At 41.3% G+C, this 27,572-nt stretch overlaps 1 protein-coding gene across 1 annotated transcript in view; it reads left to right on the forward strand.

The window, feature by feature from the left end:
* The first annotated feature begins 8,668 nt into the window (after positions 1-8,668).
* The window catches only part of tnfaip8l3 (tumor necrosis factor, alpha-induced protein 8-like 3), a 29,525-nt gene continuing 10,621 nt past the window's right edge, over positions 8,669-27,572 (forward strand). Inside the window, exon 1 of the mRNA XM_085156895.1 lies at positions 8,669-9,189. Coding sequence (XP_085013021.1) covers positions 9,144-9,189 — 46 coding nt within the window. The 5' untranslated portion in view covers positions 8,669-9,143. The remainder of the gene's footprint in view (positions 9,190-27,572) is intronic.

Genomic DNA, 27,572 nt, shown 5'->3' on the forward strand with positions numbered 1-27,572 from the left:
CTGTAATAAAATGGTGATTCACTGTGATAAATCAGGGAAAATCACAAATCTGTTTCCTTTGATCGCAAATCTATTGCTGCGTACATACAAAAACACTGATATTAAACAGAAATCTGCTTACATATAGAGTCCAGCCAGAACCTCATAGATCTGCTGCAGGACATCAATTTTATACAGGAATATAAGCAGAATATGAGCACCAACAGCTGAGTCAAGTTCTCTATTGCAGAGAGACACACTGTAGACAAGTTACATTCATCAGCACACAGATTAACTATGATGCAATCTGTCTGCATTTATAAATTAGATGGCAATTACTTGCAAACCTTCGCCAAACTGTCTGAGAGTAACTGCAGTCAGAGCAGGATTGTTTGGGGACAGGTTGCCTCCCACCAGGCAGCTTGTGCAATCCCCTTGTAATGGAAAGTGGTCGTCCAGAGGCCGAACAACTACCGCAACTACTTGCTATTGGTCACTGAATGTGAAAAAATTCAGTGCAAACACCAGGGAACCTCTGCTTTTTCCTAGTCACAAAGAGGTTACTCAAGTGTGCTGAGCCATAATGATTCATTCATAAGTTGTTGGTGGCTTTTATTAGCACGAGACACTGTAGTCTATCAAACCTTAGCAGCTCCTAAGATACTTACTGTAGTATACCAATGGCATAGTCTAAAATCTCCTTTTAAATACAATGAACCTGAAATCATGATGTTCCATCTTGTTGGCTTGCTTGTAGTTGTTGCTATTCCAGCTACAGATGGGCTATGTCATGTTACTGACTGTGGAAGTATAATCTGAAAAAAGCACTAATGGCGGAGCCAGTGAGTCCCCAAAACACTTTGGTTTGACAGGCCAGACGCGACAGAGATACAGCACTTCATGAATCCTTAATAGAAGTCTACGCTAGAATCCTTTGACACCAGAGGTGAGCTTCCCAGAGACAAAGTCTAATTTATATATTTCTTAACAATTTAAATAAAGTTAGCTGATGAAAAACTCAGGGGGTGGGGGTGAGCAAACTCTTAGCCGATGGTGCTCCTAGAAAGGAATTCAACTGAATACATTGCAGTTCCAAATGAATCATGCATCACTGAAGAGTCATCATCTCCAGACGTTGTCTATTCCAACACCAGACTTCCTAGCAATAGCCAGAAATCTACAGCTAATAGCCAGAGATACTTGACTGTGAACCAAAGTGGCAGGCTGATCAAACAAACAAACCAACTCTGCCATCTCTTAAGCAACAGTAAGCCCTGGAAAAAAAAAACCTAATGTGTACCATGAGTGTGGTTGCACAGTAACTATTAAGGCAATAATAGGAGAACGTAATAAGAGAAAATGTGGCCCCAAAGCAGATGCCTGTTATACCACGCATCTGCTATATGACTTTGTGATGGCTGTGTGTGTGTGTGTGTGTGTGTGTGTGTGTGTGTGTGTGTGTCCGTATGGGAAATATTTTTCAAGAAGAATTGAAAAATTCTTGTGGTTTCAGATTGTGTCAGCCTTGTCTGCTTGAAGCACAAAGATGATCCACAGTAATGTGTTTTCAGATTTTACACTTTGTGATGCATTTTTGTGATTTCATTTAGGATGAAATCAGAGCACTTAAATGAAAACATGCATATTGCAAATCCACCACACTGGACTGTATTACACTTGGGCTAACTGTGATCTGATGTTCTTTCTCTTTAGGAAGTCCATGTTTCTTCATTTGTGGTTTTCATTTGTCACATGAGGTTCATTTTCCATACCCATCTATTTATTTTAATTCTTCCATGACAGGTTTACAGAGGCAGACAGCCAGACAGCTTTAAAATAACTCTGACGCAATAGCCTAGCACCAACTTGAGACTGTCCTGCCTCGAGCTCTGATTGACCATCTGATTGATTACATATTATTTACTGCCAAGAAACGCACACACACACACACACACACACATTATGTCTTGCTAAAATTTTCAAATGCCAGTGGCCATATTGTCTCTCCGTTTCAGTCCCCTGCTGGATTCGTGTTTCATTAAAAGAGAGCCATGGTTGCCATGGAAACATCTACCAGAAAGGGTAAACTGGCAATGTACTTGTGTCTCTACATTGTCAGAATGCTGTCAATATGAACGGTACCTCCTACAGTCAGTTATGACACTGTTTAACATGATGCTCGGAGTAATTTGCCCTCGTGAGTGTTTCTCAGCCTCGCTGACACTGTGCTCATATGAGCAGCGTATTTCGGGCCTTTCGATAGTCACAGGAAAAATTGTGCAAAAGAGGATATGCAGCGCGACTCTCTTTGAAACGGGAGAGACTCTCTCTCGTCAGACTGGTCTGTCTGAAGAAGCCCAGACTGGGAGGCTTTCTGCCAGTAGAGGCACTGGATCAAAGGCAGACTCTCACTTCATGGCCTTTTCATGGGAGCCCATTTTGCAAAGTCAGCCCATTTGTTTCCCATTGAACATCAGAAGAGAGTGGTGGCACTCATCATTGAGGGAAGCTTTTCACCCTCTTCTTCTTCCTATTATTATTTTTGTATTCACCCCTCCCTTTCCTGCTTACTTTCTAAATAAGCCTGGAGATTTCAGAGTTTTGCAAAGTATGGCACCACAGCACGGTCTGTGTTAGCTCACTCGACAAAGCCCCAGTCAGAGATAAAGGATATCACGACGCTGGTTATCATCTCTCTTTGTTAAATCTGGCTTCAGGCTCTGAAAATGCTAATAGAAAAAGGGGAGTTTCACAGGTCATTTTCTTCTACACAAAATGATCCCCATGAGTTACGCTTACTTCAGAGATGTTATCAGATGATGATGATGATGATGATTAAAATTCGATATCTATATATAAGAACATAAGAACACGCTGCAGAAAATCATTAATCTTGGGATTTATCACGCAGAGCAGTAAAACGATCATATTAATTCAAGTTAATGATTTAAAGCTGAATGCGCTCTCTGTTCTGCTTTTTAAATGTCTCATTACAAGTTACTGTCCCACAGCCTAAAGGAGACTTGGAAATATCTTCAGTTTGTTTGCAGAAAAAAGAAAAAAGAATATTTCACGGTACACGTTCTGTGTTCTTTGGTAAAATATTTTAATTACCATTTATACATTTTTCACATGACCACAGTGCATTTATGTGGCAATGCAAGACAGTTTGTGCTTCATGCAGTGGTTTTTAGTAAGGTATGGCTAAACATTTACACATATGAATTTCCCCGGCAGACAATCTATAATGCCCTTAAAGGAATTAATCAAAATGCGGGGATCCAGGCAATTTGGAGCGGAAACTCAGAACACAGCCTGCTCCTGAATAGGTTATGTGTTCAGCAAGTTACCATGGTGATTTATCCAGGTAAAAAGAAAGACGGGTTTGTGATACAGGAAACTCTGACTTTAAAGGCTTTCACACACAAAGCACGATGCAAAAAAATGACATGAAATTCAAATTTTTCCAGATGCAGACACTTAACGTATGTAAATACTTGACGCATTGCATTTTTGTGCAACATTCAACAAAATTGTCGACACCAAGCCACGATAAGCTGGTGTTTCCAAATAAGAAAAAAGGGAGGAAACTGAGATTTCATGGTTTGATCCCACAGTTGAAGCTGTATCACAACTGCTTTCATTCATATTTCAGGATGTCAGTGGGGCAGTTTGAGTGTTTGCTGGCAGAGTTGGAATTGCATCTGAGGAGTCAGGAAAATAATTTCAGACCTGGAGCAGTGTCTAGCTCTGTGTCTGGGGTAAAGCAGTGTTATTTTACTATTTACTTTTTGAGCTACAGTGCACTTGTTGCCAAATACATTGGTCTAGTTGGTCAGATCTGTTTATTTGGAACTGAAAAATTGAGCTTAGTTTGAAAAAAATATTTGTCTGGTGAAATTATGCAGTCAGAGTGAACGGCTGAATTAAGAACAGGTGAGTCTGAAAAACATTTTAAAAGCATGAAATATTTACTAAGCCCTTCATCTGGCTTTGTAGTACACCTCTGGTACCACTCATCTTTTATGTTAGCTTGGTTGGGTTTAGCTGCAAAACAGCAGAATACAAAAATTTCAAAAACATTTTCATTGCCAAGTTAAAAATTTTAGCATTTGTTGAATCTCTGACTATGCGCCTAATAGAATTTCTGATACACTGAAGAAGACAAGTTAAAATGCATAATCAACAACCAGTGTTGGGAAGGTTACTTTTACAATGTATTCCATTACAGAATACAGAATACATGCCCCAAAATGTATTCTGTAACATATTCCGTTACGTTACTCAATGAGAGTAACGTATTCTGAATACTTTGGATTACTTAATATATTATCATGCTGTTTACAACTACATGAATGTACTATTGCTGTGATTTATTACTGTTACTGAAGGTCCGCGGCTCCGAACCGTAGTAAAGGGACCTCCTGCTAATACGGTGGGTTCTGTGTCGGGCTCATAACTGAAAACTAGCTTTACTTTGTTGTCTGGGTCAACTTTGCTAGTGAGAGACAGAGAGAGGCGTTGAACGGCTGCTCCAACGGAACTTATTGTTTTTGGAGGAAAACATGAACATGGTGTACAGTCGAGTCTTAATAGCTTACTTACAACTGGGCTCGTCAGGCACTCTTCTTGGCTGCAGTGGTTATTATTATATTTACATGCTTCCAGCTCCCGTTTTTGCTCGATGACAGCTCGAACTTTTCCTTTTTCTCCCTCCCTCGCTCACAGACACATAACGTGTATGGCAGTCCATTCTCCCTGCAGCACGGACTACACTGCCTATGATGCTACATTCTTTACAGCTATACCTGTAGCATTCTGCCTATTAGCTTAGCACAACAACAACAAAAAGGCCTCTCTCACCCAGGAAACACGCAGAGAGAGAGCGTCACCCTGCAACCATGGCAACCGTAACGCTGCCACCTGGAACAACAGAACGTAGCTGTCAAACAAAACCCAAACAGGGCTGACCCGCGACAATATGAAACAGGGAAGTACCGCCGTGTAATCCATTTATTTCAACAAAGTAACTGTATTCTAAATACCACCTTTTTAAACGGTAACTGTAACGGAATACAGTTACTCATATTTTGTATTTTAAATACGTAACGGCGGTACATGTATTCCGTTACTCCCCAACACTGTCAACAACTAATGTCATAACATGTAACAATGCCTGATCAAATTTCACTACTGTAAGCTAGCTTGCTAACATTGGTGTTGACCAGTGTTGGCACTGGTGCAAGAAAACTGGAAGGTTGATGGTATGGGGGCATTTAGCTCATGTCACACTTGTGTTTTATAAAAGAAATACTGCGACAGAGAGGTGTACATCCTTAGCATTACTAACTACGTCCGTAAAACAAAGGTTGGCATAGCATGCAAAAAGCTAGCCAAAAAAAAGACGGACACCAAGCAATGCACAGTCAAAAACGTCCTATAATTCCGGTGTTTGTTATCTTAATCTGAATGTCTGCACATATATCAGTTTCGGATTTATAAAATGATTCAAATTTACATTTAACATTTACATTTAAAGCATATTTCTAATAGTTTAAAAGCAGAAAAATGGAATAAAAACTGCAGGCTAGAAAACATATTCTCTAATATTCATATTCTATCATCACAAAATTAAAAATTATCAAGCTAATTATCAATTAGCTTGAACTGCTTATTACAGCAGTGTGTTTTTATCAAAACTAAACTGTGTGATTTCATTTTAATTATAGTTGTAAGAGTATATCAGCTGCCTGTTTGGACAGGAATGGATCCCCAAGGCCGACACATAGCACCAACGCCGCCGTCACCATCAGCCCTCATTACACTAATAGTGTAAGTACAGAAGAATTAAGTTGTATCGCCAAGATTTCAACAATAAAATCTGTGTAACTGTAGTGTCTTTACCTTACAATATAAAGCGCCTTTTGCCATTATTGTTGTGATTTGGGGCTGTATAAGTAAAACTGAATTAACAAAACCTTGCTTTAAATCTCGGAGCTTTACAGTACAGCTATTCTATTTGTTAAAACTTACCAAAATTACCTCTACTACTTTAAAAATTAGACACTTTTGCACAGTTATTACTAGAAATTTTGGATTAAGGTCTGCTTTTTTCCACACTCACAAGACACAGGCTGGATAAACTTGCACTGTTTGGTTCCCTACAGGCAACTATAATTTTAGATATATGGATTACTTTGTTAGCTCTGTAAACAAAGTATCTTATCTACATACTATTAGAAGGTCCAAAAGCCCATTTAGTTTGTTTTTCATGAAAATTAATTTGAATACTTAAAACTTAGTAACTTAGTAATGATGTGTATTTAAAATCGTTGCTAGAGTGCATTATCTCATATCAGTGGTTCGGTTGTCCTGTCCAAAGAAACTCAGATGAATTTATAGTAGCGTATAGTTATAATACTAAAATACCTAATAACTAGATGGCCCCACATTACCAAGATCAAATGTGTGCCAAAGCTAATGAGGTATTCAACATTCCTGAAGCTTAACCAGTGCACACGTGCAAAGTCCAGAGAGACGCACCTGTGCTCCAGACTGATCTTTAATTTTTATGTTTTGGTTTCTTGTAAAAGCCAGTTCACTCCTGTAAGCAAGCAAAGATAGTGCAGACTCTCTGTTGTGCTTTTCAGTCTCAGGGCATGAGAATTGTATGTTTCTATTCACGCTCACACAGCCTACACAGACACTCTCCATTTCACATCGGGTCAAAGGAGTACATAGCTTCAAAGTAGTTCAGCTTGTTGTTGTTACTGGCATTATGTTTTTTCACTGGAATATTGCACAAGGGAGTTGCAATTGCTCTCACACACACACAAATGCAAATGCACACAGGGTCAGAGATAATTGAGCCCTTGGCTTTGGAAAGACAGACTTAATGCCATCTGGTGCCCAGAGTTCATGCTGAGAAACCGTGAGCTCCACACCTGGGAAACGCTAATGCCTGCAACTGTTGTCGGACCACCAACTGCACACCCACCTGCCTCCACACCAACCGCTTTAACTCATTTCACAAAAATTCATTCAATCAAACACGAGGCCCACATTTTACACATTTAACATCAGTGGTCTGTCGGGTTTAGAGACACTTTGTTATCACGTGTATCTCAGATGAGGATTGTCTTTAGATGACTGTTTTATTTCCCGTTTTCAGCTGTGGAAAATAAGGGTAAGATTAAGTAGTGGGAGGAAGTCATATCAAAACAAGCCCTGATGCTTTAAGAGAGAGAAAGTGCTGTAGTTTACACTGCATCATTACCAAAAAAAGAATAAGAAAATCTTTTACAGTTAGGTACAGTAGGACATATGATTTTGTGTTTCCACCAAAATGCTCTAGATTCAGGGTACTAACACCACTTTCATGTTCAAGAGGGCCAGTTCAGTGACTTGGATTACCTGAGGTAGTACCTAGCATCTAGTTAGCAGCCAAGCTAGCACCCACAGGTCACTAAACGTGGCCACAAACTTAACCCAGCATAACTTTAAACTTTTAACCTATTTAAATTCTTCCTACCAGCCTGTGAACATGTTATCTCTGTGGTTAAGGTGGACATTGAAATATGCAAATCTACAAGGACTGACGTTTGGTGCCAACCTCCATTGGAAAAACGTCCGTTTTCTGTACTTTGTGTTGACATCCTATTTCAGCTCCACATGTTACAGAGCGGTGTACATCCTAGACAGGTTGCAGTCCATAACAGCAGTGACATTATATCACATGAGGACGGTGAGAGTGAACCACCACAGAAACAAATCCATTGTCTTAAACACATTTCCAGAGATGATTTGTGGGACACCATGAAACCACAACAGTATGCCAAATTCCACTTTGTGGGTTGAAACGGCTGACATTTTACTTTTCTTTCAGTTTACTACAGGTTTGAAGCATACACTAGCTTTGCAAGCATACAGCGAATGCTACTTTATAAAGATGGTATAACTATAAACTATTTTCAAAAAAGTTTACTTAAGTTTCTCGATAGAGTTCTTGCCTTCCACCGTCTATCTGAAGGCAAATATGTGATCTGCTCTTCAAGTGTTATATTGCTGGAATGTTCATGCATTTCAAAGCAGGGAGCACTCTTTAGTGTGTTGCTCAAGGACACACCACAATCAGAACTTCAGAATTAGAGATCAGGAAGTTAAGATGAAAAAAATAAAAAGACAAATAAGGGCAATACGAAAAGAAAGCTGTGAATCCGTTTTCTGTCAGAGTGCTTTCAAAAACAACAAGAGCATTGAAAAAAAAAAGCTCTCTGCAGCAAATTGAAAACCAAATAAATTACAGTAAGGAAAGGCGGCGAATAATATTATTCTTTTGATAATGATGATATGATGGTGAAGTGATTGACACTGAAGTGTGAATCATTGTGGGATCCACAGAAAAATCAGCTTTCCTATTGCACAGAAATGATCCACAACTTTTCACGTCTAATCAGTCATTACCTGGTCTGTGACAGTCACAAACCAAAGCCAGTTTTGTTTTGTTGTTGTTTTTTACAACAGCCAGTAACAAGAGGTCATGGGATTTTTACTGCTGGAGATGAATTTCAAGTCGCCGTGAATGAGTCTCTCCAATTGCTCTGCTAAAACACAGGCAGCACTCTTACCCAGAGACAGAGAGAGGGAGGGAGAGAGGAAGAGCGAAAGAGGAAGAGACGGCACTTACAGCATACAGAAAGAGGTAGAGAAAGAGTTTGAGTGGAGAGAGCATGAAGAGGCTGAGTGTGACACCACCGAATGAGAGAAGGAAGAGGAGGAGGAGGGACCGAGCGGCAGGGAAAGGGTGGGAGACGCTGAGAGGGGGACGGACTCAGCGAGTGAGGGGAGGGAGCACCAGAGGAGGGGAAAGTAGATGAGAGGGAGAAGTAAAGAGGGAAACTGAGGGAGTCAGGAGAAGAGAGGAGACTAAAAGGAAAGGAGCGCAAAAAAAGGAGGACAGATCAGCAAATAAGCCTAGTAGCATTCCTCTCACAGCTGCAGTGATCCAGGCTGGGAGGGGAACTTTAGCTCACTGGGAGAAATAATAAAAAACAAACAAGAATTTGTATGTATTTTTTCTGAGCTAAGAAACCAGAAGCTGCTGTAAAAAAGGAAAGGGAGCAAGAAGAGAGCTTCTGCAGCCTCCGAGTGTCCTGCAGGGAAAGATGGATTCAGATTCTGGAGAGCAGAGTGACGGAGACCTCTCTCCAGGTAAGGCCTCAAGACTCTTACAGGTCACCACAGCACTGGTTTCTGGCATGTCCTGCTAACTAGACTTTAAGCAGACCAATCCAGGAGGTCTATAAGTTCTTTCTTCCTTTGTGTTCCAGTAAATTTTCAGCATTTTCCAGCCTTTCTTTGCTCTCAACTAAACACATTTAGTGCATCTCAATCCTCTCACGCACTCAGTCGGTTTCTAGAGATCAACAGCTTGCCTGTAAATCTGAACCCTTCTTTAGTGCACTCAAATGTAAGAATCGAGTACAGTATTTAAAGCTTTCAAAGATGTGTGACAGGCAAGCAGCCGTGAGCTCGGATGTATGTACAGTGATGCTGGTGGCTGGCAGAGGCTCCCTGAGTGCGTGGAGGAAAGCCGGCTCAGTCACCACCAGGAACAGGCAAGCTCCGACACGTGCAGCCAGTTTGTTCATCAACACGTCCAGCTACAGAGCGAGCCGGAGAGAGCGCAAACTCCCCGGACGCTGAAATCCGCTCCTTTTCCTCGTGAAGCTCGCTGCTGTTTGCTGGAAGTTAGAAGAAGAAAAAAAAGATTTATGGTGTCAAAGTACAGGGCAAAGATTTATTGCACAGATGAGAGTTATACATTAAACACACAGGTAGAGGCACAAATGCTCCTTAAAGTGAACTTGCTTATTGGAGATTTCACAGCATCGCATGCACGTGGGCGACTGATTCTGTGGGAGAAAGGAGGGAGATGAAGCATCCTTGTGGAGATATGTTTGAGTTTAAACAGTCAGATTGAAATGCGTCTCCAGGAGGGGTTTCTTTGTTTCACAGCAGTGTCAGGATACAGGAACAGTCAAATAGCAGCGAATAAAAGTAAAACCCACGTTGATGCTTGAACTGACTTTATTGTTCTCCTATCGTGGTTTCCTAAAACTAGTACTACTAGTAGATCTGCTTTAGGTGTTGGAGGGTTTTATCGTTTAATGTTAGATAACGTTGATGCCGTGGGTGTTTGCAGTTTTATTTGAAGTCATAGAGCTCTGTGTGCCTTAATGATGCTCTGCTGAACTCTGGCCATCTGCCTGTCCATCTGGACCATTGTCTGTCTGTCCTCTCATCCATTTGCAAGTGGAGAGGAACCTCAGTGTGAGGGTTGGAGGACTTTATACATATAATGAGAAAGTGATGATATATTCATATCATCTGCTGACTTCCATAAAAGTCTTTCATATGAAGCGATGCTTTGTGCGTCACAGTTAAGCCAAACCGTAAAGGAAGAGGCTTTATTTCTGTCACTTTGATGTGAAGTGGTCTACAGTGTTTTCCAGAGACTCCAGGTAAAGCATCCTTCAGCATAACATAACCAGGTCTTTGTTACGTCAGAGTAATAAAATCATATAGATTTATTGACCGGACACCAAAAAAACAAAACGTTGTTGCACATGTTGAATCTCCAGGGTGAGGCGAGAGCTATATTTTTCCAAAGTCAAGAGAATAGAAGAGCCTGACTCACACTCATAATGCATCGTGCTTTGTTGCTGTGCTGCAGTGCCTACTCTACCGTGGAAAAATCTGGTTTGGCTCACTTGATAAGGTCAGTGAAAGCTGAGATAACGTATTTGGGAAAACAGGAGTCTTTTGAAACTCTGTTGTACACAAACAAAACCCTTTTCCTTGGATATGTCGGTGAGGGATGTGTGATAAATCTACGCTTTACACATACACATGCATATTTTCAGCAGTGTAAATAGCGAGGTATTATGTTTCAGCTGGCCTTGACCTTTCAACCATCTCCTGTGCCCTTGGGCAGTTAATGGTTGTATTTTTTTTTTTTTTCCAAGAGAGTGATGTTCTACATTTCTGTGCTGCATTAATTTTACCACAACGTGCCCTTTCCATGAGCAATTAGTGATAGTTTATTTTCTTCAGTGCCTCTCTGGGCTAACCCAAGAGAACTAGCCTGACATGACCTTGGCACAGGTCATGTCAGGATTGTGCATTCAAGTAATATCTGTGTGTGTTTCTAACATGCAAACTCATAAATAAAACCACACAGAGATAATATCATGACTGAACTATGAGTAGCTTTCTAGTCGTTTGAGCCATGGGAACACTGTTGGAAGGTGGCTGCTAGTAAACAGATAGAGAGATAAGTTTGTTACTACCCCCAGGAGAGAGCTGTTTGGTCACCTATCTATAAATCAAACTCAAAATAGTGGCCTTGTGATCCCATGTGCTTTGTGTTTTATATTTATGCCAGGAACAAGAAAATAGTGTACAGGAAGGAGAAAGGTGAGGAAAGCCTGCTAGTTAATTTAGGCAGTAGGACTCACCACAAACAGCACATGGTGAAGGTGTAGCTAGCAGGGCTGTGCGTGCCTTTGCACACTGCTTACCCGAAAACGACGCTGCTCCTTCTGCTGCTTGGTGCCACCACAGTCACCACTGCTGTCAGCATTTTAAAGAAACACCTCCACCTCTGCACCCACCTGTAGGTCCTTAGCTTTCCAAAGGCAGTAAAGCAGAAAACTACTCCAGCTGGAGGGGGATGTAGCACATGCTACAATATATAATTGACTGTAGCTGACTTAGATTTGGCTACGTCATTATATATTATCACTCTATGGAAGGTTAGATGTGAAAAGGTGCTGTTTCTCTTTGTATTAGCTACTTACACACAATATAATAGCATTCCTCAGCTTTCTTAATGATTCACTTTCCAATGTAGCACATTATCAGATGGGTTAGCCTAAGTTAGCAAAATTTAGAAAGCCTCAAATGATATTTGATATTTTACTTATAAGTGAAAAAATGCTTTAGACCTGCTGCTTAATGCTTTTACCATTCTTCCCAGTGATGGCGCCTCACGTCTTGAGCCTGAATCCCATTTTGTCTCCTTAAAGACTCAGTTTTTCCACCCTGATAAACTTGTATGTTTTTTAACCCGTACGTAGGGCGTCCCACCTCAGCTTTTAGGCTCATTTTTGCCAACTACATCTATAAACCTATGATTTCTGTGGGCTTAAATAATAATCTGTCTCCATGTTTTCTTATGGAAAGCGAGAAGATTTATGCAGCACATTTTTTGCGTTTACTCGTAACACACTCCATGTGATCATTTATTGAAATATTTTAAATAAGCGTCGATAGCCTTAAACTTTTTTTTTTCATTTAAAAAGTAAAAGTTTTTTGCGACACTATTTAAAGTGTCGCAAAAACATTCTCGAAGATTTTCAGGATGCTTACATGAAGCAAATTTAAATAAGTTCTGCTGGGGAAGATATTTTCTAACATGGGAGAGTTAGGACAGAGCTTCATTACAAAAACTAATATTGTGCTTCATTGTGTTTTTCTGGCTTTGCTACAGCGTTCTGCACACAGAGCACACAGAGCTGTGCTGCAACAACTCTGAAAAAAGGCCATAAAAAAACCCAGCTCAAACAGAAAGGATCATATTTTCTTACCCATAATCATCCAGTCATGCGCTGAGCATGCCTCTGACCATACCAATATCCACAAACTGATTCACCCAGTCATCCTGTTCCTCCTTTCTGTGGTGGAGTGGGGATGACCACGCCTAATTATGAGTCAAAGCAAAGCTGACTGTCAGTACACCTGTTCTCCTGTGTATGTTGCACAATAGGTGCAAAATAGAGGCTAGAAATTTCACTAAACTGTAATGCTTCAGGGGTTTCAGACACTCCTGTTTTCCACTTCGAATTATTTTTTTATATATCACTATATTATATTAAATTATATTACTGTGGCATTATGTTTAGCTATTAACCACGTTCTGTTTTTGGATGATTTATCCTGGTGATGTGATTCTCTCTAACACCATAACTCCATCAGCCCTGTATAGATCTATTTCCAGACATTTGTGTTTACCTTCAAATTCACAGGAAAAGCAGACTTGTTGAAAAGGGGAGCTTTTTGGCTGTTGTAACAACAGCTGTGATATCCATAGGGGCGTGAGGGCCGTTTCTGTGCTTCTATTAAAAACACAAAACTGCAGATGTTGTCTGATGACACAACTGAAATGCAATCTTGGGCCAGTAGATTATCACAGCCATTCATTCACATATTTGCGCATCAACAAACCTGGTTTATTTTCCCTGTTAACCGCCACTATTCCAAGCTTCTGCAAACACTTGAGCTATCTCCGACACATCAGAGCAGGCCAGATGCACTCGGCAATGAGAGAAAGGCTTCTGCCTCGTGATTGCCATGTTGGCAGACTGGCCACATGCTTTGCACATGTGAGCCAGTCCTGGATACACTGCAACACTCCCAAAGATACGCACAGACATACTGAAAAAAAGCCTGCGCTCTTCTCGCTCGTATCCTTGGTCTCCCAGCACATGCATCCCTAAACTCTGCATTTAATCTGGCCCACAGATGGAGAGTGCTCACTGCACTACACCCAGCCCTCTGTACACACGCGCATACACACAAACACCCACACTCAAGACACCAGGAGCTGGTTCTGGAAAATTGTAACACGAACTGAGAGAAAAAAAACACAGTAGCCGTAAGTGGAAAAGACGACTCAGGAGAAAATAGTTTTTCCTACAACTGAAGCAAAAGACAAAAAAAAAAAAAAACCTTTGGTCACTATCTGTGTGTGAGTGCACTTCCTCTGTATGCACATGCATGCATGCATGCACTGACACAATAATACCGTGGCATTTCACGGTGTTTGTAGGACATTTGGAAAGAGGATTGTCTCCCCACGGCTGAGCCATTACTGAAACACGGAGTCAGACCGCAGAGGCACTCTGACAGACATTCTGGTCAAAGGCCTCATAGACACACATTCATAAGGGGGAGATGGCTGCGGTTTCACAGGAGGGCCATTCGAAGCAAAGCAAACAGTCAGTAGTGGCGCCTGAAGTGAGAGACGATCTCTTTGGGGAGAGCAGTATGCATTAAATGAAGGCTGGACTGGTGTTTGAGAACCACTGAGCCTGTGCAGATGCCGCCTCTGTGAAGGAGCATGTGTTGGTTTATTTTCTCACTTGTGTTGACCTAAAATCACAATCTCTGATAGAAAGTGTTCTTTAGCTTTACTTTGTGGTTACAAGAGTTTTCTACATTAGTGCCAATAGAACATGATGTCTGGGATTTTCTGACATTTCCCCAAAAACTAACAAAAAACCCCAAAACTTAACATGCAGATGGTAAAAAGCTAAATACACTTTTCCTCTCTCTCCCACTCCAAAAAAAAAAAAAAAAGATAAAAAACAATGTGGAGTGGGAGGCAATTACACACACAGCTTTTCACACTTAACTCTAGGAGAACTGAACAAACTGTGCTGATTATAGCATTATAGAGTTGTGGTAGGGAAAAGCACTCGTGTTCATCATATTTCATAACAGTTCAGCAGTGTGTCATGTTGATCCTGCTTTCAGAAAACCTTTAAAATCTATTTCTAGTGAGATGGAAGACAGCCGCGCAGACAGAAGTAGCCCTGGCAGCTATGTTGTGGGCGTAGACATTTCACGAGCCTTAATGGTAGCTAAAACTTTACTCTGTGTTATCCCTGGAGGCTGGGATTCGAATTAACTCATGGAATGATTCGGTTTAGGCTCGTAATAAGGAGTCAAAAGAAAAATGCAGTCAATAAAAGTCAGTTAGAAACATACGAATGTGAGAAAGAGAGGGAGCGTTGTGAGTCTGCGTGAACCACAGTTATTTCCTGGTCATTAGTTAGTGGTGTGTTGGCAGCCAGGACGGCAGAGGCCCTTTGGCTTCACACTAACGCGCGTCGTGCGCAGAGAGGGAGGGCCCGCAAGGTCAAAGCTCAAAGCATATGCAGTTTCATCACTTCAATCAAAGCAGGAGCAATCTGAAAACTTGAAACCCTGATCTTAATATTCTTTGCTTGACTATTTATGACTCTGTAATAGTTTATTATTATTGATGCTTTATTTCATCTGTCCTCTGGCTGTCCTGGCAGTAGAATGTGTGTGAATATTAGATAGAAAGAGCCTTAAAAAAAGTGCTTGTGCGAAGGGGTGTTAATGGGTCAATGAGACAAGTTGTGTAAAGTGCTTTGAGTGCTCAGATAGAGTAGAAAAGCGCTACATAAGAACCAGTCCATTTACAAACTGTCTGAATCAGTGTTCACAGTATGTCGAGCTGGTCGTGTTTAAATCTTGGGCTTGCATTCGCTAAAGGCCGCTAATTGAAGTGCACAGCATACATCACAATTTTCCAAATTACAAACATCCCTGCAAGGTGACAAAATCAGTGAGGTCATTACATTTTACCAGCAAGTACAGGAAAAGCCTGTGAATAGAAGGATAATGGAGGCCTAGCAGAATTATGTAGTGTTTTTTTTAATGGAAGAGAGAATAGCTGGGGGGGCTTCAGCACTGTATAAGGGCAGTGACAGACTGAGCTCCTCTGTGAGTGAATCGAAGCTTCTCAGTGCCTCATTTTTATTTTTATTTTATTTATTTTTTTTACGTGAACTCGAAGTGAGTGAACTAGTGAACAAACCAGGAGGCCAAAGTTCTGGGAAGGGGGGAATTTGGGTGGGCTCTCATGGTCTGGATGATTTTGCATGCGAGTATCTGTGTGTGCGCGCATCTTCTCGAGCACCCGTGTGTCCCTTTGTGAACGATGCCACGGCATGCTGAGACTTGGCCGAGGTCTATGAGAGGAGCGACTCACCCAGGGCCGGAAAACGCTTACTTCCTCGACACTGTAGATGCGCTGAGAAATAGAGAGAGAGGAGCAGATGAGAAAGACACAAGAGCTTTGTGTGTGTGTGTGTGTGTGTGTGTGTGTGTGTGTGTGTGTGTGTGTGAGAGAGACAAAGACACTGCAGCCAGTTCTTAACACAGCTGTACATGGTAGAAGGTGGAAAAGAGAATGAGAGGGGGAGAGGTGTTGTTTCTTTTTTTTGTTTAGCTTTTTTTGGTGTTGTGCGCGGCTATGTCTGACGTTAAGGGATTTTGACAGGAGTTAGGCAGTCAAACTGTGGACATATGATCTCACCTCTTTTTCTTCAACACCCCCACCTCCTCCTCCGTCCTTGCTTCCATCACTCCTCCTTTATTTAAGTGACCTGACACATCTGCAGACGGTATAGATTGCTGCGACAGTCTATTTGTTTTGATTTTCTTCTTTCATCCGCAGTAATTCAGAGCATTTCTCAAGCAAAGATAGTTGATTTTTCTCTCTTTTTCGACCATCTTTAGCTTAGACTGAAAGGCGTGAAAGGCGCATTCCTCTTTTTCTTGCCCTTTGATTCTGTAAAAGGCATAACTTCTTTATTTTAGACGGAAAATGGGAAACTGGTAACAGAGAGGCTGAATACATCATACTCCCCTGTATTTTATTAGGCCTCAGCCCCACAGTCTATCATTATAGTTAACGCACAAGCCCGCACACACACATTTGTAGCCAGCTGTCGCTGTCAGATTATTCGGTGCACAGAAGCAAATTTGTCATTTCGTTGCATAGAAATGTGAAGTCTTTTTCTCCATTCAGTCAACATCATCATAATGAGATTTGTCAGCTGGTGATGGTGGCAGAGTACTTTTCCACAGAGGCTCCCAGAGAAGAGAAGTGGAGCCAGTTCCCATACCCAGCTAGCCAGATACCCAGTTCACTGTGGTCGGTGCTTTACTGTAGTTAAACAATGGCACAAACATGGAAACCGTAGCTGGTGGAGAAATTTGCTTTGCAGCAGAGGAAAGGTCAAATGGTCGCAATCTCACAGGACCCCGCAGTCCACGCTGGGTCCTAACAGGATGTCTTGGATGCCACTTCTGATCCTCAGCGGACCAGGAGCTCCTTTGGTCTTCATAACAAGGAGTGACTGTGATGAAAGCCAAGGGCAGAGTAGAAGGTGGGGGTCAAATAGCTGCTATCTCTCACCCTCCCTCTTTTCCGCCACCCGTTTTTTTTTTTTTTTTTTTTTTTTGTGACAGGACATCAAGCGGCGCATTAATCAATCAGACATCTTCTGCAAATGCTTCATTTCTCCCAATCTCTTTGGTTCAGCTCTACAGGGACGTGGCCATTAAAACTAAGAGACGGAAAGAGACAAAGAAAGAGATGAAGAATGGAGCATTAAATGAGGCTGCGCGGCTGCCAAAGGCAATCTGTTCTTGTGTCCCTCATGAATCAGAGATCCCTCCTAAGTGCTTTTCCCTGGACCCTTCATCACAGTGGACATTTAAACCAGTCCCAGGATAAACACGCTTATAGTTTGAAACTCTGTTGCAAACCTCTTCATTACAGCTACATTAACATCAGTCCCCCCCCCCCCCCCCCCCCTTTATTTCGAAATGGCCTTTAAAGCTTTTCCTGGTTGATATTCATCCATTATGCAGTGAGTAACGCTGAGTGAAACCATTTCCGAATAACGCACAGAGGACTCCTAACTTCAGAGGCCAATTAGCTTCTATTTTCCAGCTTCATTAAGAGCGTTTTTATGCCTCGTTTTTTTCATTCCACAATTCCCTTAAACTTAAAACTATTTGATTGCAAAGCCACCAAAGAAAAAGTCTGAGAATGGTTTATTTTTAAGCTCCTCAGAGCACAAAATAATTTGATAATGACCTCACCGATCTTATAGTTTCTGTATGCTCCGAAAAAAAACTATTGATCCAACCTGCTGTTCAGCCACACTGAAGGAAAAACGTGTTTTTTTTTTCTTTTTCTGTAGCTGTACAACTGAATATACGAAATGCTTTGGAGCACACACACTAAAAATATAATAATCATGCACATATGCAGCGTGACGTCAGCTGATTTTTCTTTTCTAACATAAATATATCACAAAGCAGCTGTGATTCAGCGGTTTCTGGTTATGGGTTATTTTCCTGCAGCACTTGAAATGCGATGAAATGACATTCCTATTTCATCTCCCCACCCTTCCACACATATATTATATATAATAATAATAATAATGGATTGAATTTATATAGCGCTTTATATGTGCTTATATATATGTTAAGCCTGAGGCAGCAAGATCCCTTCCAATACAGAAGCCAACACAGATCAGTGATAACAGACATGATATTTATTAGGTCAGAATTAGCAGGACAAACATTAGCTTGCATGGAGGTGGGTCGGCAAAGAGGCTTGCAGGGGCAGAAGCAACTGTGTGAGCGGGCTAAAGCCAGTTTTTATAAAGTGCACCCCACGTGTTATCTGTTGAGCCATCAGATGAGCTGTTATGAGTCGCTGTACGGGGATACCAGGCTGAGCTTGATTCCATGACCTGCCTCGGCTAATGCTAAATGCTCAGCCACTGGCTCACACTCATACGCTGTTATCTGCACTGAGAATATATGCTGATCGTCAAGTTGAGTCAAAATCAATCCATCAAAGGAAAGCACATAATAAGTGTCCCGTGGCATCAGGCTTTAGCAGACCATATATTTTTACTTTTGTTAATACAGGCTGACTGAATATATACTTTTTCTTTACACTTGAAAATGCTCATCAGAAATCACACATATAAATATTGCAGGCTCAGTGAAAACAGTCACAAGATCAGTTTGTTTGCTTTCTTAGTCAGTTCTCCAATTTGTGATGTTTCCATCACATGCACTGATCTTTATCTCACTAGTACTCGTGTGTAACCTTTGTGATGATGCAGTCACTTTTGTGCCTCATATTATCCATAGCATCCATAAAAAGCAGAGACAGGTAACACCTGCACAAAGCATTAACAAAAGCTTTCCATTTGTTTTGTTTGTCATATTTTTGCACAATGTTAGCAGTATTAAAAGCCTCGGGGGCATAAATCCGGACGTATTTTTTGCCATTACGCTCATTAAAGCTTGAGCTGTAACCTACAGCATACCCTTCGGTTTCAGCCACACACACTACATTTATACTTTAAGCTCCGTAACCCTACTTTGCACAAATGAAAGTCATTAAAGTATTAAAGCTGAGTTATTTATTAACCCTAAACTTCTGAATGCCACTCTACATCCTGAGCAGCTGTTAAAGGCACAGTGACTGACCTCTTTCAGCACCAGACTGCCCTTTGGAAACTGGCTCAGAGTCAGATTTTACATGTCATGAATAATGCACATCATTGTGCTTCACTCCACTGACTCGCACTGTTTTTTTCCTCTGTGCAGAAATCATAGCTTTCTCAAGTTTTATCAGATGAGAAACAAACACATACATTGCAACAGACAGAGTGTGCAGGGGCGCTATGTTTGAGTCATCTTCTGAGGAGCGTTGTGGGAGTCCAAAAAACGCCTATGCAGAGACTTTTGCAGGTCCAGGGCGAGTGGAGGAGGAACATGAAATGACAAAAATTGGTTCCCATTCGACAACTCCTTCCTTATGTACAAAGGCATCGTGATCTGTCTTTCTGCAGCCTTTATCTACACGGCAGTATATTAGTGAAACAGCGAGTCTGACAAACAGCAGCTCAACAAGTCAGAAGCCTCGAGACTGACAGTGGAAAATAAATATGTCCCTCCTCCAGCTCCTCTGTCGAGGTACCAGCTGGCACAGTCCACCGGCCTCTTGGGCTCGCTTAACATCAACCCTGTAGGCTATTAAAACCCCCTTTAAGATCACTGAATGACCCACTCCTTTGTTTTCCTAAAGCCTTGTAAATGCAGCCAGAGAGATTCTCACTGCAAATCCTTATTGGGAACCAAAAGCAAACGAAAAGGCCAAGGCAAAAGAAGTGGAAGTCAAGCTGCCACCCTTGCTTACTTGTGCTGCGTGAGGAGCGTTCTCCCTGACATTTTCCTGGTATTGATACATCGTTGGTGCCTTTTTTGTGTTCCGAAATGGCATCGCTGATGGATGGCAGACTTTATTACCGAAGGCTTTCCCCAGATATTTTACAGCAGAAAGAAATGATGTAAATTTTTCCAGTGAAATTAATTTTTATTTATGTGCATTTGTCACATAAATAGAAAATAGAAACCATAAACAGCTACTATATATCATATATATGAATCATCATATATAGCACAGTAATGTGCAATTGGTCTTATAATAATGTGTCCAGGGAGCATATGAGTCGTTTAGATGTGGTAGCTAGGAATGTCTGTGTCAGTCTCTTTCCATCTAGCTGTAAAGCTATCATCACCCCAGTTAATTAGTGGTCAAAGCTGGTCTGCAGATATACATCTTTTAGTTGTTACATTCCATTACATTTTTATCTGTTGGCATTCAGAGTGCAGTCTATCAAATTTGGGCTTTTTTCCCCTTCTCAGTATTTTATATATGCTACGTAAACCCATTCTGTAGACAGTTTTTGTGATATTGGTCATAAAAAAAAATGCATCCACATTTTCATTCATCACTTCCTATATCCTTTCTCAGATATTGGTTGATCCGATTACGTTTGGCACCATATGCCACTGATATTGCTTTGCTATTTGATTAACTTTGAATCTCACTGAACAGGCTTGATCTTTCCTGCAGGCACATATTTGAAGAGGAAAGTTTGAACACTTAGATTCTGCACAGTAACTCGGTTTCTCTGTGATTCTCATCATCCTTAAAAGGAGGCATCTAAATACATAAAATATATCATCATGTCATCCGTGCAAGGGCTAATTCTATGATCCCTGTTCCTTACAGCTACTCCCCTCAGCTCCCCGTCCTGGCAGATAGCTTGGGCCAGTGGTTTGATATAAATAGCAAACACTTTAGGACTAACAAAACATTCCCATCTCCTTCCTGTTTGTAACACATATCTCTGATAAGGAGCCACTTACCTTTACCTTTGCAATATGATCCTGATACATTGCTTTGATGCACCATTATATATTCAGTAAAACCAGATGTTTTATGTAAAAAGAATCTCAATTAATTCTGACACTGGTCAGTAGCTGTCTTATAAAAAAAAAGTAATATAAAGTAAAATATGACTTTGTGCAACTCCTGCAGAAGTCCATTTTTTATATAACACATGAGGCAAAGGGGTATTTACACTGTACTTCTGTTCTCCTATAAAAGAAAATACCTGAAAAGGAAAATGTCTGGAAAATTATTGCACTTGCAGAGTGCCAAGAATGTCCTGGAAACCACTCATTTCAAAGAAGCATACAATACATAGCTGCTGGTGAATAGAAAATTGGTTGCAGATGGAAAGTCACCGTATACCAGGAAGTTTTTGGTGATGCTGTCAACAGGCAACAAGGAAGCTTTGCAGAGTTAAACTGTGTTTTTGTTTGCTTTGGACCTTTTTTGCATCTCAGAGCTTGGTTGTGTGTCAGTAGTATTTACTGTTTGCAACAGGTGCTATACACACATTTATATAGTGCTTTTCAAGTGTTACTTACATATATATATATATATATATACACACATACAGGACTTTATTCTATGTGATCTAATTGAAATTCATCTATTTCTCTGAACGTTTTTCATTCCTCTTCTTTTGCTTTTTTGTTGTCACATGTTCATCATATGCTGATATCCGTCTTCACTGGAAATAATTTGTATGCTCTGTTGCATAAACACTAAGTCATGTGCTGTTAGTGTATCAGTGGCTAGCTGGCTTAAAAAAACAAAAACAAAAACAAAACAAAAAAAACCCTGCACCTGTGCTGAGAATGTGACCTGGTTTGTTGTTGTTAGTAATCCTGCGCTTATCAAGTATTATGTTTCCTTGTGTGAGCGGGTCTGTGCGGCTGTATCACTCACATTGTGGGTACATTAATGTCACGTTATAGAGCCCTGCCTGCCTTTTAAGCACAAAAAGCAAGTACTCTGTGCATCAGTTATCGCAGTTTAGACCAAAGACGAAGTTAATGTTGGGGTTAGAAAAATAGTTTAGTAAGGCTAAGACCTCAAGGAAATGATTTTAGATCATTATAATGTTTTTGGAAGAGGAAATAGAATTATTGTGTGTGTGTGTGTGTGTGTGTGAGTGAGCGTGCATGTAGTCACCTGACAGGATCAAGATCCTGAGTATTCAGAAACTCTGAATGTTTCAGACTAATAACACTCTAATGGCTGCACCAAATGACTCATAGCTCTCTGAAAACAGTCCAGACAATATAAAAAAAAAACAAAACTGCTAAGACAGCTCCACTTAGGAAGCCTTTTTTTAGAACAACCTCTTTCCCTTTAGGTCAGTTACATCTTCGATTATGTCTGTAAACAGGAAGTATTTCTTCAGATTGTCATGAAGCTTTTTCTCCTGGTCAAAGGACAGACACAAAATATACACGTACTGTATCCAGACTCACACAGAGCCGCCTCATATTTGTGTGTTCCACACTTCCGGATGTAAAGTGCCTCCAGTGTTGACTCAGTAAAGGCCAGCCAGCTATTGTCAGTCTTAGTTGCTGGCTCTGCTAATGGCTCATTCTTCTGATTAGTCTGGAACAAGACCAACACAAGCCTTTTCCATCCCCACCGCCTCACAGCTCGGTGTGCTACAGAAAATGTCCAGATGAGCAAATCTTGCATCCAGTGTTGAGCTTTAGCACGTTACACAAATAGAAGCAGCTCACTTTTCATCCAAAGAAAACATATATTTTCTTGGATTGTCAGCATTCAATGATCAGTGATTCCCTTTAAAGTGGGACCGTTTAAAGAACGCAACAGCTGAAACAAAGTTTCAGCTGCACATTTTTATAAGAATGCACTGTTTGGTATTAACCATCCTCTCACTATTGCTGACTCATCCCTAGTCTGTATAATGTCTGCTTATTATATCCTCACACTGGAGCAGCATCTCAATCCATCACTCCAGCCTCCTTCATTTAAAAAGTGTTCAGGGTCAGTATGGAGAGGAGGACTAACTCATGCTCATTATATATGGACATATCTGTTCACTAGAGCCAGTGGCTCCATAGTGTGGTGGTTTAAACATGTGCTTAACAAGCAAAAGATTGCCCACTTGATCCTGAGAGGATACACAGATCCCTTAGGAGTTGCACCAGGAAGGCGATCTGTCATAAAAATCTGCAGAATTAAATATTACAGCGCTACCTGCTGCAGCCACCTCTTCCTCGGACTGCCCGAAAGCAGCTAGCTGTTTGCAAGAGCCATGACATTTACCCTTTTCAGGTTGTGAAACATAAGGCTACAGCTTCACTTCACACAGGGACCCTTAAACTGACAAATAAATATTTTTCCATCTCGGTTGCTTGATGTAAGTGTCTCTGGCTGCAATCAAAATAATTTCGTCCAGATGGATCTTTTTTTTTTTTTCCACTCCAACACCTTGAGCAGGGCAGGTTTGGCCGGTCTCCATGATCCACAGTGGATGTATGTTCTGATGCAGTGCAGCTGAAACTGTTGACTCAGGCCTCTGAAAACACCAGGCGGAACAAAGAGAGACTGTCTAGTCAACAGCCGTGGCCAGAGAGCAGCAAGCACCTTACTAATCCTGATGTTAAAAGTAAACTTCACCAGCTCCCAAAAACATGCTTATGTAACCCCTCTGATGGGCTTCTGCGACTGGCCCCGCGTTAGCGGTTAAGCTCCGCTCCCTGTTTGTGTTCAGCAGCGAATTCAGAGCAACCGCTTTGCTTAGTGAGAACTTTTACAGCAGAGAGTGATGCAAAGGAAATAATGAGCAGGTAGGAGAAGAAGTGCCAGTGCTGGAAAAAGTTAGCATGCAGGTTTTTTTTCTGGCCATGTCTCCTCTGACAGCTTGCACTATTCCTTAACTTATTCTGACACTGTGGTTCATGCATGTCACTCAGCACAGCCTCTGGGTGACAGGCTGTACGTGTGTGTGTGTGTGTGTGTGTGTGAGAGAGAGAGAGAGAGAGAGAGAGAGAGAAGGAAAGCTTGGACTTCTCACTGTCTTCTTGTTCACTCCCATAATGATCCACCCTCACTTACTCTCTATGTGCTAAAATCTCCAGTCAGTATCTGAACCACCCACCTCCTTTACCAGCACTCTGACTCACACCTCAAGCGGCCTCATGTCCAGTCTTCTCAGTAATTTCCCCCCCGCCCCTTCCACCGCACTCCTTCATTTTTGCTTACATTCTTCATCACTCTGGGATGCGCAAACAGACTTGAGACAGGGGTCAAGGCGAGTGAGTCGATAGCCACCTGCTGTTGCTCAAGAAAAAAGGCTCCAGGCTGCGTGTTGAGGAGTGGCAGGAGAATAATTAGTCTGCTTTTAGCTCTGCAGAGAAAAGAAAAGAAAAGAAAAAAGAAAGTGAGAAAGTGTCCAGTCAATTCCAGCTCAATAAATCTTTTGGCATAATCACAGCAGATGTTGTTTGTATTTTTGTTTGCATCTTTTTTTAAATTTAATTTAGAAATGGAGTCACTCGCACATACTGGTGGGATCCAAATCCAAGTCGCCTGCACCGCCATCGGTCTGACAAGGCCGGCTTTATGGAGCAAGCTGTCACCTTCATCAGTGTGCCAGGGTTTCAGAAATCTATCCAGTTGGGTTTCTGAATATCAGAGGCTCGCTGGAACAAAGAGCTGCTTCAGAGGAACAGGAAATGACTGTGACAAAGAGAGTCTGTTGATGAGAGGCACAGACACAGATCTGCCTAATCACAACCAGTCATATGTATATTATGGTGTGACTATTCAAATATCATGGAAACTATCGTGCAGCTGCTCAAATGTTTGTGTCCATGATACTCAGTTATTTCCTAGTTGGTTTCTTGGAAGTCTTTTAAGTGGATTGTTTAGGAAGTTGTTGGAGTTGTAGCTTGTCTGTGGCCTCTATGGTAAAGAGAGGATAGATGGCCATCTTTAATAAATGGAAAATGGTGCAGCCCTTTTTTTTGACAAGCAAATGTTTAGTAATTTTGCTCTCTACACACAGTGTGGTCCCACCACAAGCAAGGAAAACACTTATCAGTAGGAAAAGCTGTGAAACTTGTGAAAGCACAGTGAAAAGTCAAAAAATTAATGTCCTGCTTTACAGGCCCATCCAATTGGTCTGATTGGAGTCCTCGCCTCTTCTGGCCCCCAGGCCTTATTTTTGACACCCCTGTTTTAACACCCATAAAGCAAAGCAGCTGTGATTTTTTTTGTTGTTGTGATTTTTAAGTGATTTTTTAGGCTTGGTCTTACTCTCACCACACTCTTCTTTAGTTATAGTTTCAATACTGTAGTCCATCTTAGGTTAAAAGCTTAGGTAAACCTGCTGTTAGCTGTGCAGCACCAAACAGCAGGCAAACATACTGGAAAGCAACGTGGAGCATTTAGCTGCTAACAAGCCATGTGTTTCCCCGAGCAAATGGTAGGAAGCAAACGGCAATATTAAATTTGCTAATTTGCCAGAAACCAATCTTGACGTTGTCCCACAAACAACTGTTAGTTTACCAGTACCTCCATACTGTAAGGTTTATGTGGGGATAATTCATCAAAGCTATGTTCACAACTTATTCATGCCACGCCAAACTGGACAAAAAAAGAAAAGAAAATCGGGACATATAAATCCATTATGAAATATTGCAAAATCTGAAAGAGTAGGATATATGCCATGCGACTCACTTCCTCGGAGACCACAAGTGAAACGAGGGTTTTCATAGTAATTACAGTCAGGATGACGCACTTATCCCTGTTCCCAGTAAAAATCTGCCTTCGAGCTGAACTGAACTCATAGAAATACCAGAAATATTGACACCTCATGATTTAAATAGCACTGGGAACTTCTGTGTCCTCATGCTCACCCACCACACGTTTGTCAAATGCACAATAGGTCTCGCCCCCGCTCTCCTGAGGCTCTACAAAGAAGAGGTGAAAAGAGACATCAGATTTTTTTTTTTAATGCGATGGGGGAAAGGACTGTAGACAAAGACATCTGCTGTTAAATGTCACGGTGGGCTAATTATATATACATGAAATGTCATTTAGCTGCAGACCAACACAGGAAATGTCACTTCTGTACATTCACATGAAATGTCATTTAGCTGCAGACCAACACAGGAAATGTCACTTCTGTACATTCACATGAAATGCCACTGATTAGGTTTTCCCAATTGTTGCTCACCCCACCCCCACTTCCCCCAAATTCAAACACCTCCTTTGTATTGAAATAACAAACAACCGGATGATGTGACAATGCTGTGAATTCTAAACAGTCACATACAGGAGCTGTGTGCTTAAATTAAATTATAATGACAACTAAGCAGGTGTTCCTCTTCGAATATGGGCTCATCTGTTGCTCTGCGCTAAGCCCACTGGGCAATGGCACACTCATCCTCACTTTTTCTACTCTCTCTCTCCCACTCTGGACGTAGATGTGGAGGAGGGAGCGGTTGACAACGTGCCCAGGGAACAGGGGGTGGGGTGGGGGGTAGTGAAGCCTCTTTGCTTGGCTTTAATCATAATAGGAGTTATCTGGTGTGTAATTTGAAGCTGGGTGGCACCTAAATAAAACCCCTTTCCATCCTCCCACTCCTCACATTCACACACTGACATGTGTTGGGCTGCTCGCATTGCTTCATGAGGACACAAGGAGCCTTTGATGTTCGCTCCGAGATAAACTGTGGCTGCAACGGGACGCAGACTAACAAATGTGATTAATCTGGACTTGTAAAAGGAAAGTGTGTGAAAAGGAACCTTATCTATCTTCAGCTGTTTGAAGTTTTCCAGGGAAGACAGTCATTCCTCCCGTAGCCAGCCCGCTAAACCACTGCCAGCTCCAGGAAAGCCGCCGCCCTGCTGTAGAATGTAGATGCATCTCAATTTATCCCTCGTTCACTTCTTCAGACTGTCGTCTGTACCTTCTTTCTTTTTTTTGCCCTTGAAACAAAATACAATCTTGTTTAGAAAAAGAAAACAAAAAACAGAGACGTATATCTGAATAGACTGATTTATTCGACTTGACCTTTCATCCCAAGAGGAACTTGCAGCATTGCCATGTCATCATATCTACTCACATAAAACTGTTACCAGTGTTCTTGTAACAAAAAAAGAAAAAAGAAAACCTGCGAAATTTCTGCAGTGTCACGTCATGAAACGAGCGACTTGCAAAAGCCTGCTCGTCCAGATGGATTTCAGCTGTTATGTACATGTAAGCATGTAAGAGTGCGTAAACAATGACTAATGTGCGCATCATTTATTTTCTTTCATAATTTCTTTTATTTCTCTTTCATCTCCCACCTTCCCACCTGGTCATGGCAGATGACCGCCCCTCCCTTAGCCTAGTCCTCCTGGAGGTTTCTTCCTGTCAAAAGGGAGTTTTTCCTTCCCACTGTCGCACACTGCATCTTCATAAGAGGTCTTTTGATTTTCAGAATATTGATGTGTTGTGTTAAGGAATAAACATATATTCTTAGTGCTTATTTTCTGATTATTATTGTTTTATGTATTTTAATAAGAGAGGGCCAACTTTGAGTGTAAACTAGGTTGCAGGCTGACAGGAAACTGCATTTGCAGAGCATATGAGGTGCAGACAGAAAGTGAAACTAAGCAGAGTGTTCGAAACTTGTGTGACGTGCTGTGTGTGACGTGCTGCAGA

This window comes from Neolamprologus multifasciatus, chromosome 1, assembly GCF_963576455.1.
Source record: "Neolamprologus multifasciatus chromosome 1, fNeoMul1.2, whole genome shotgun sequence".
NCBI classification, from domain to species: Eukaryota; Metazoa; Chordata; class Actinopteri; order Cichliformes; family Cichlidae; genus Neolamprologus; species Neolamprologus multifasciatus.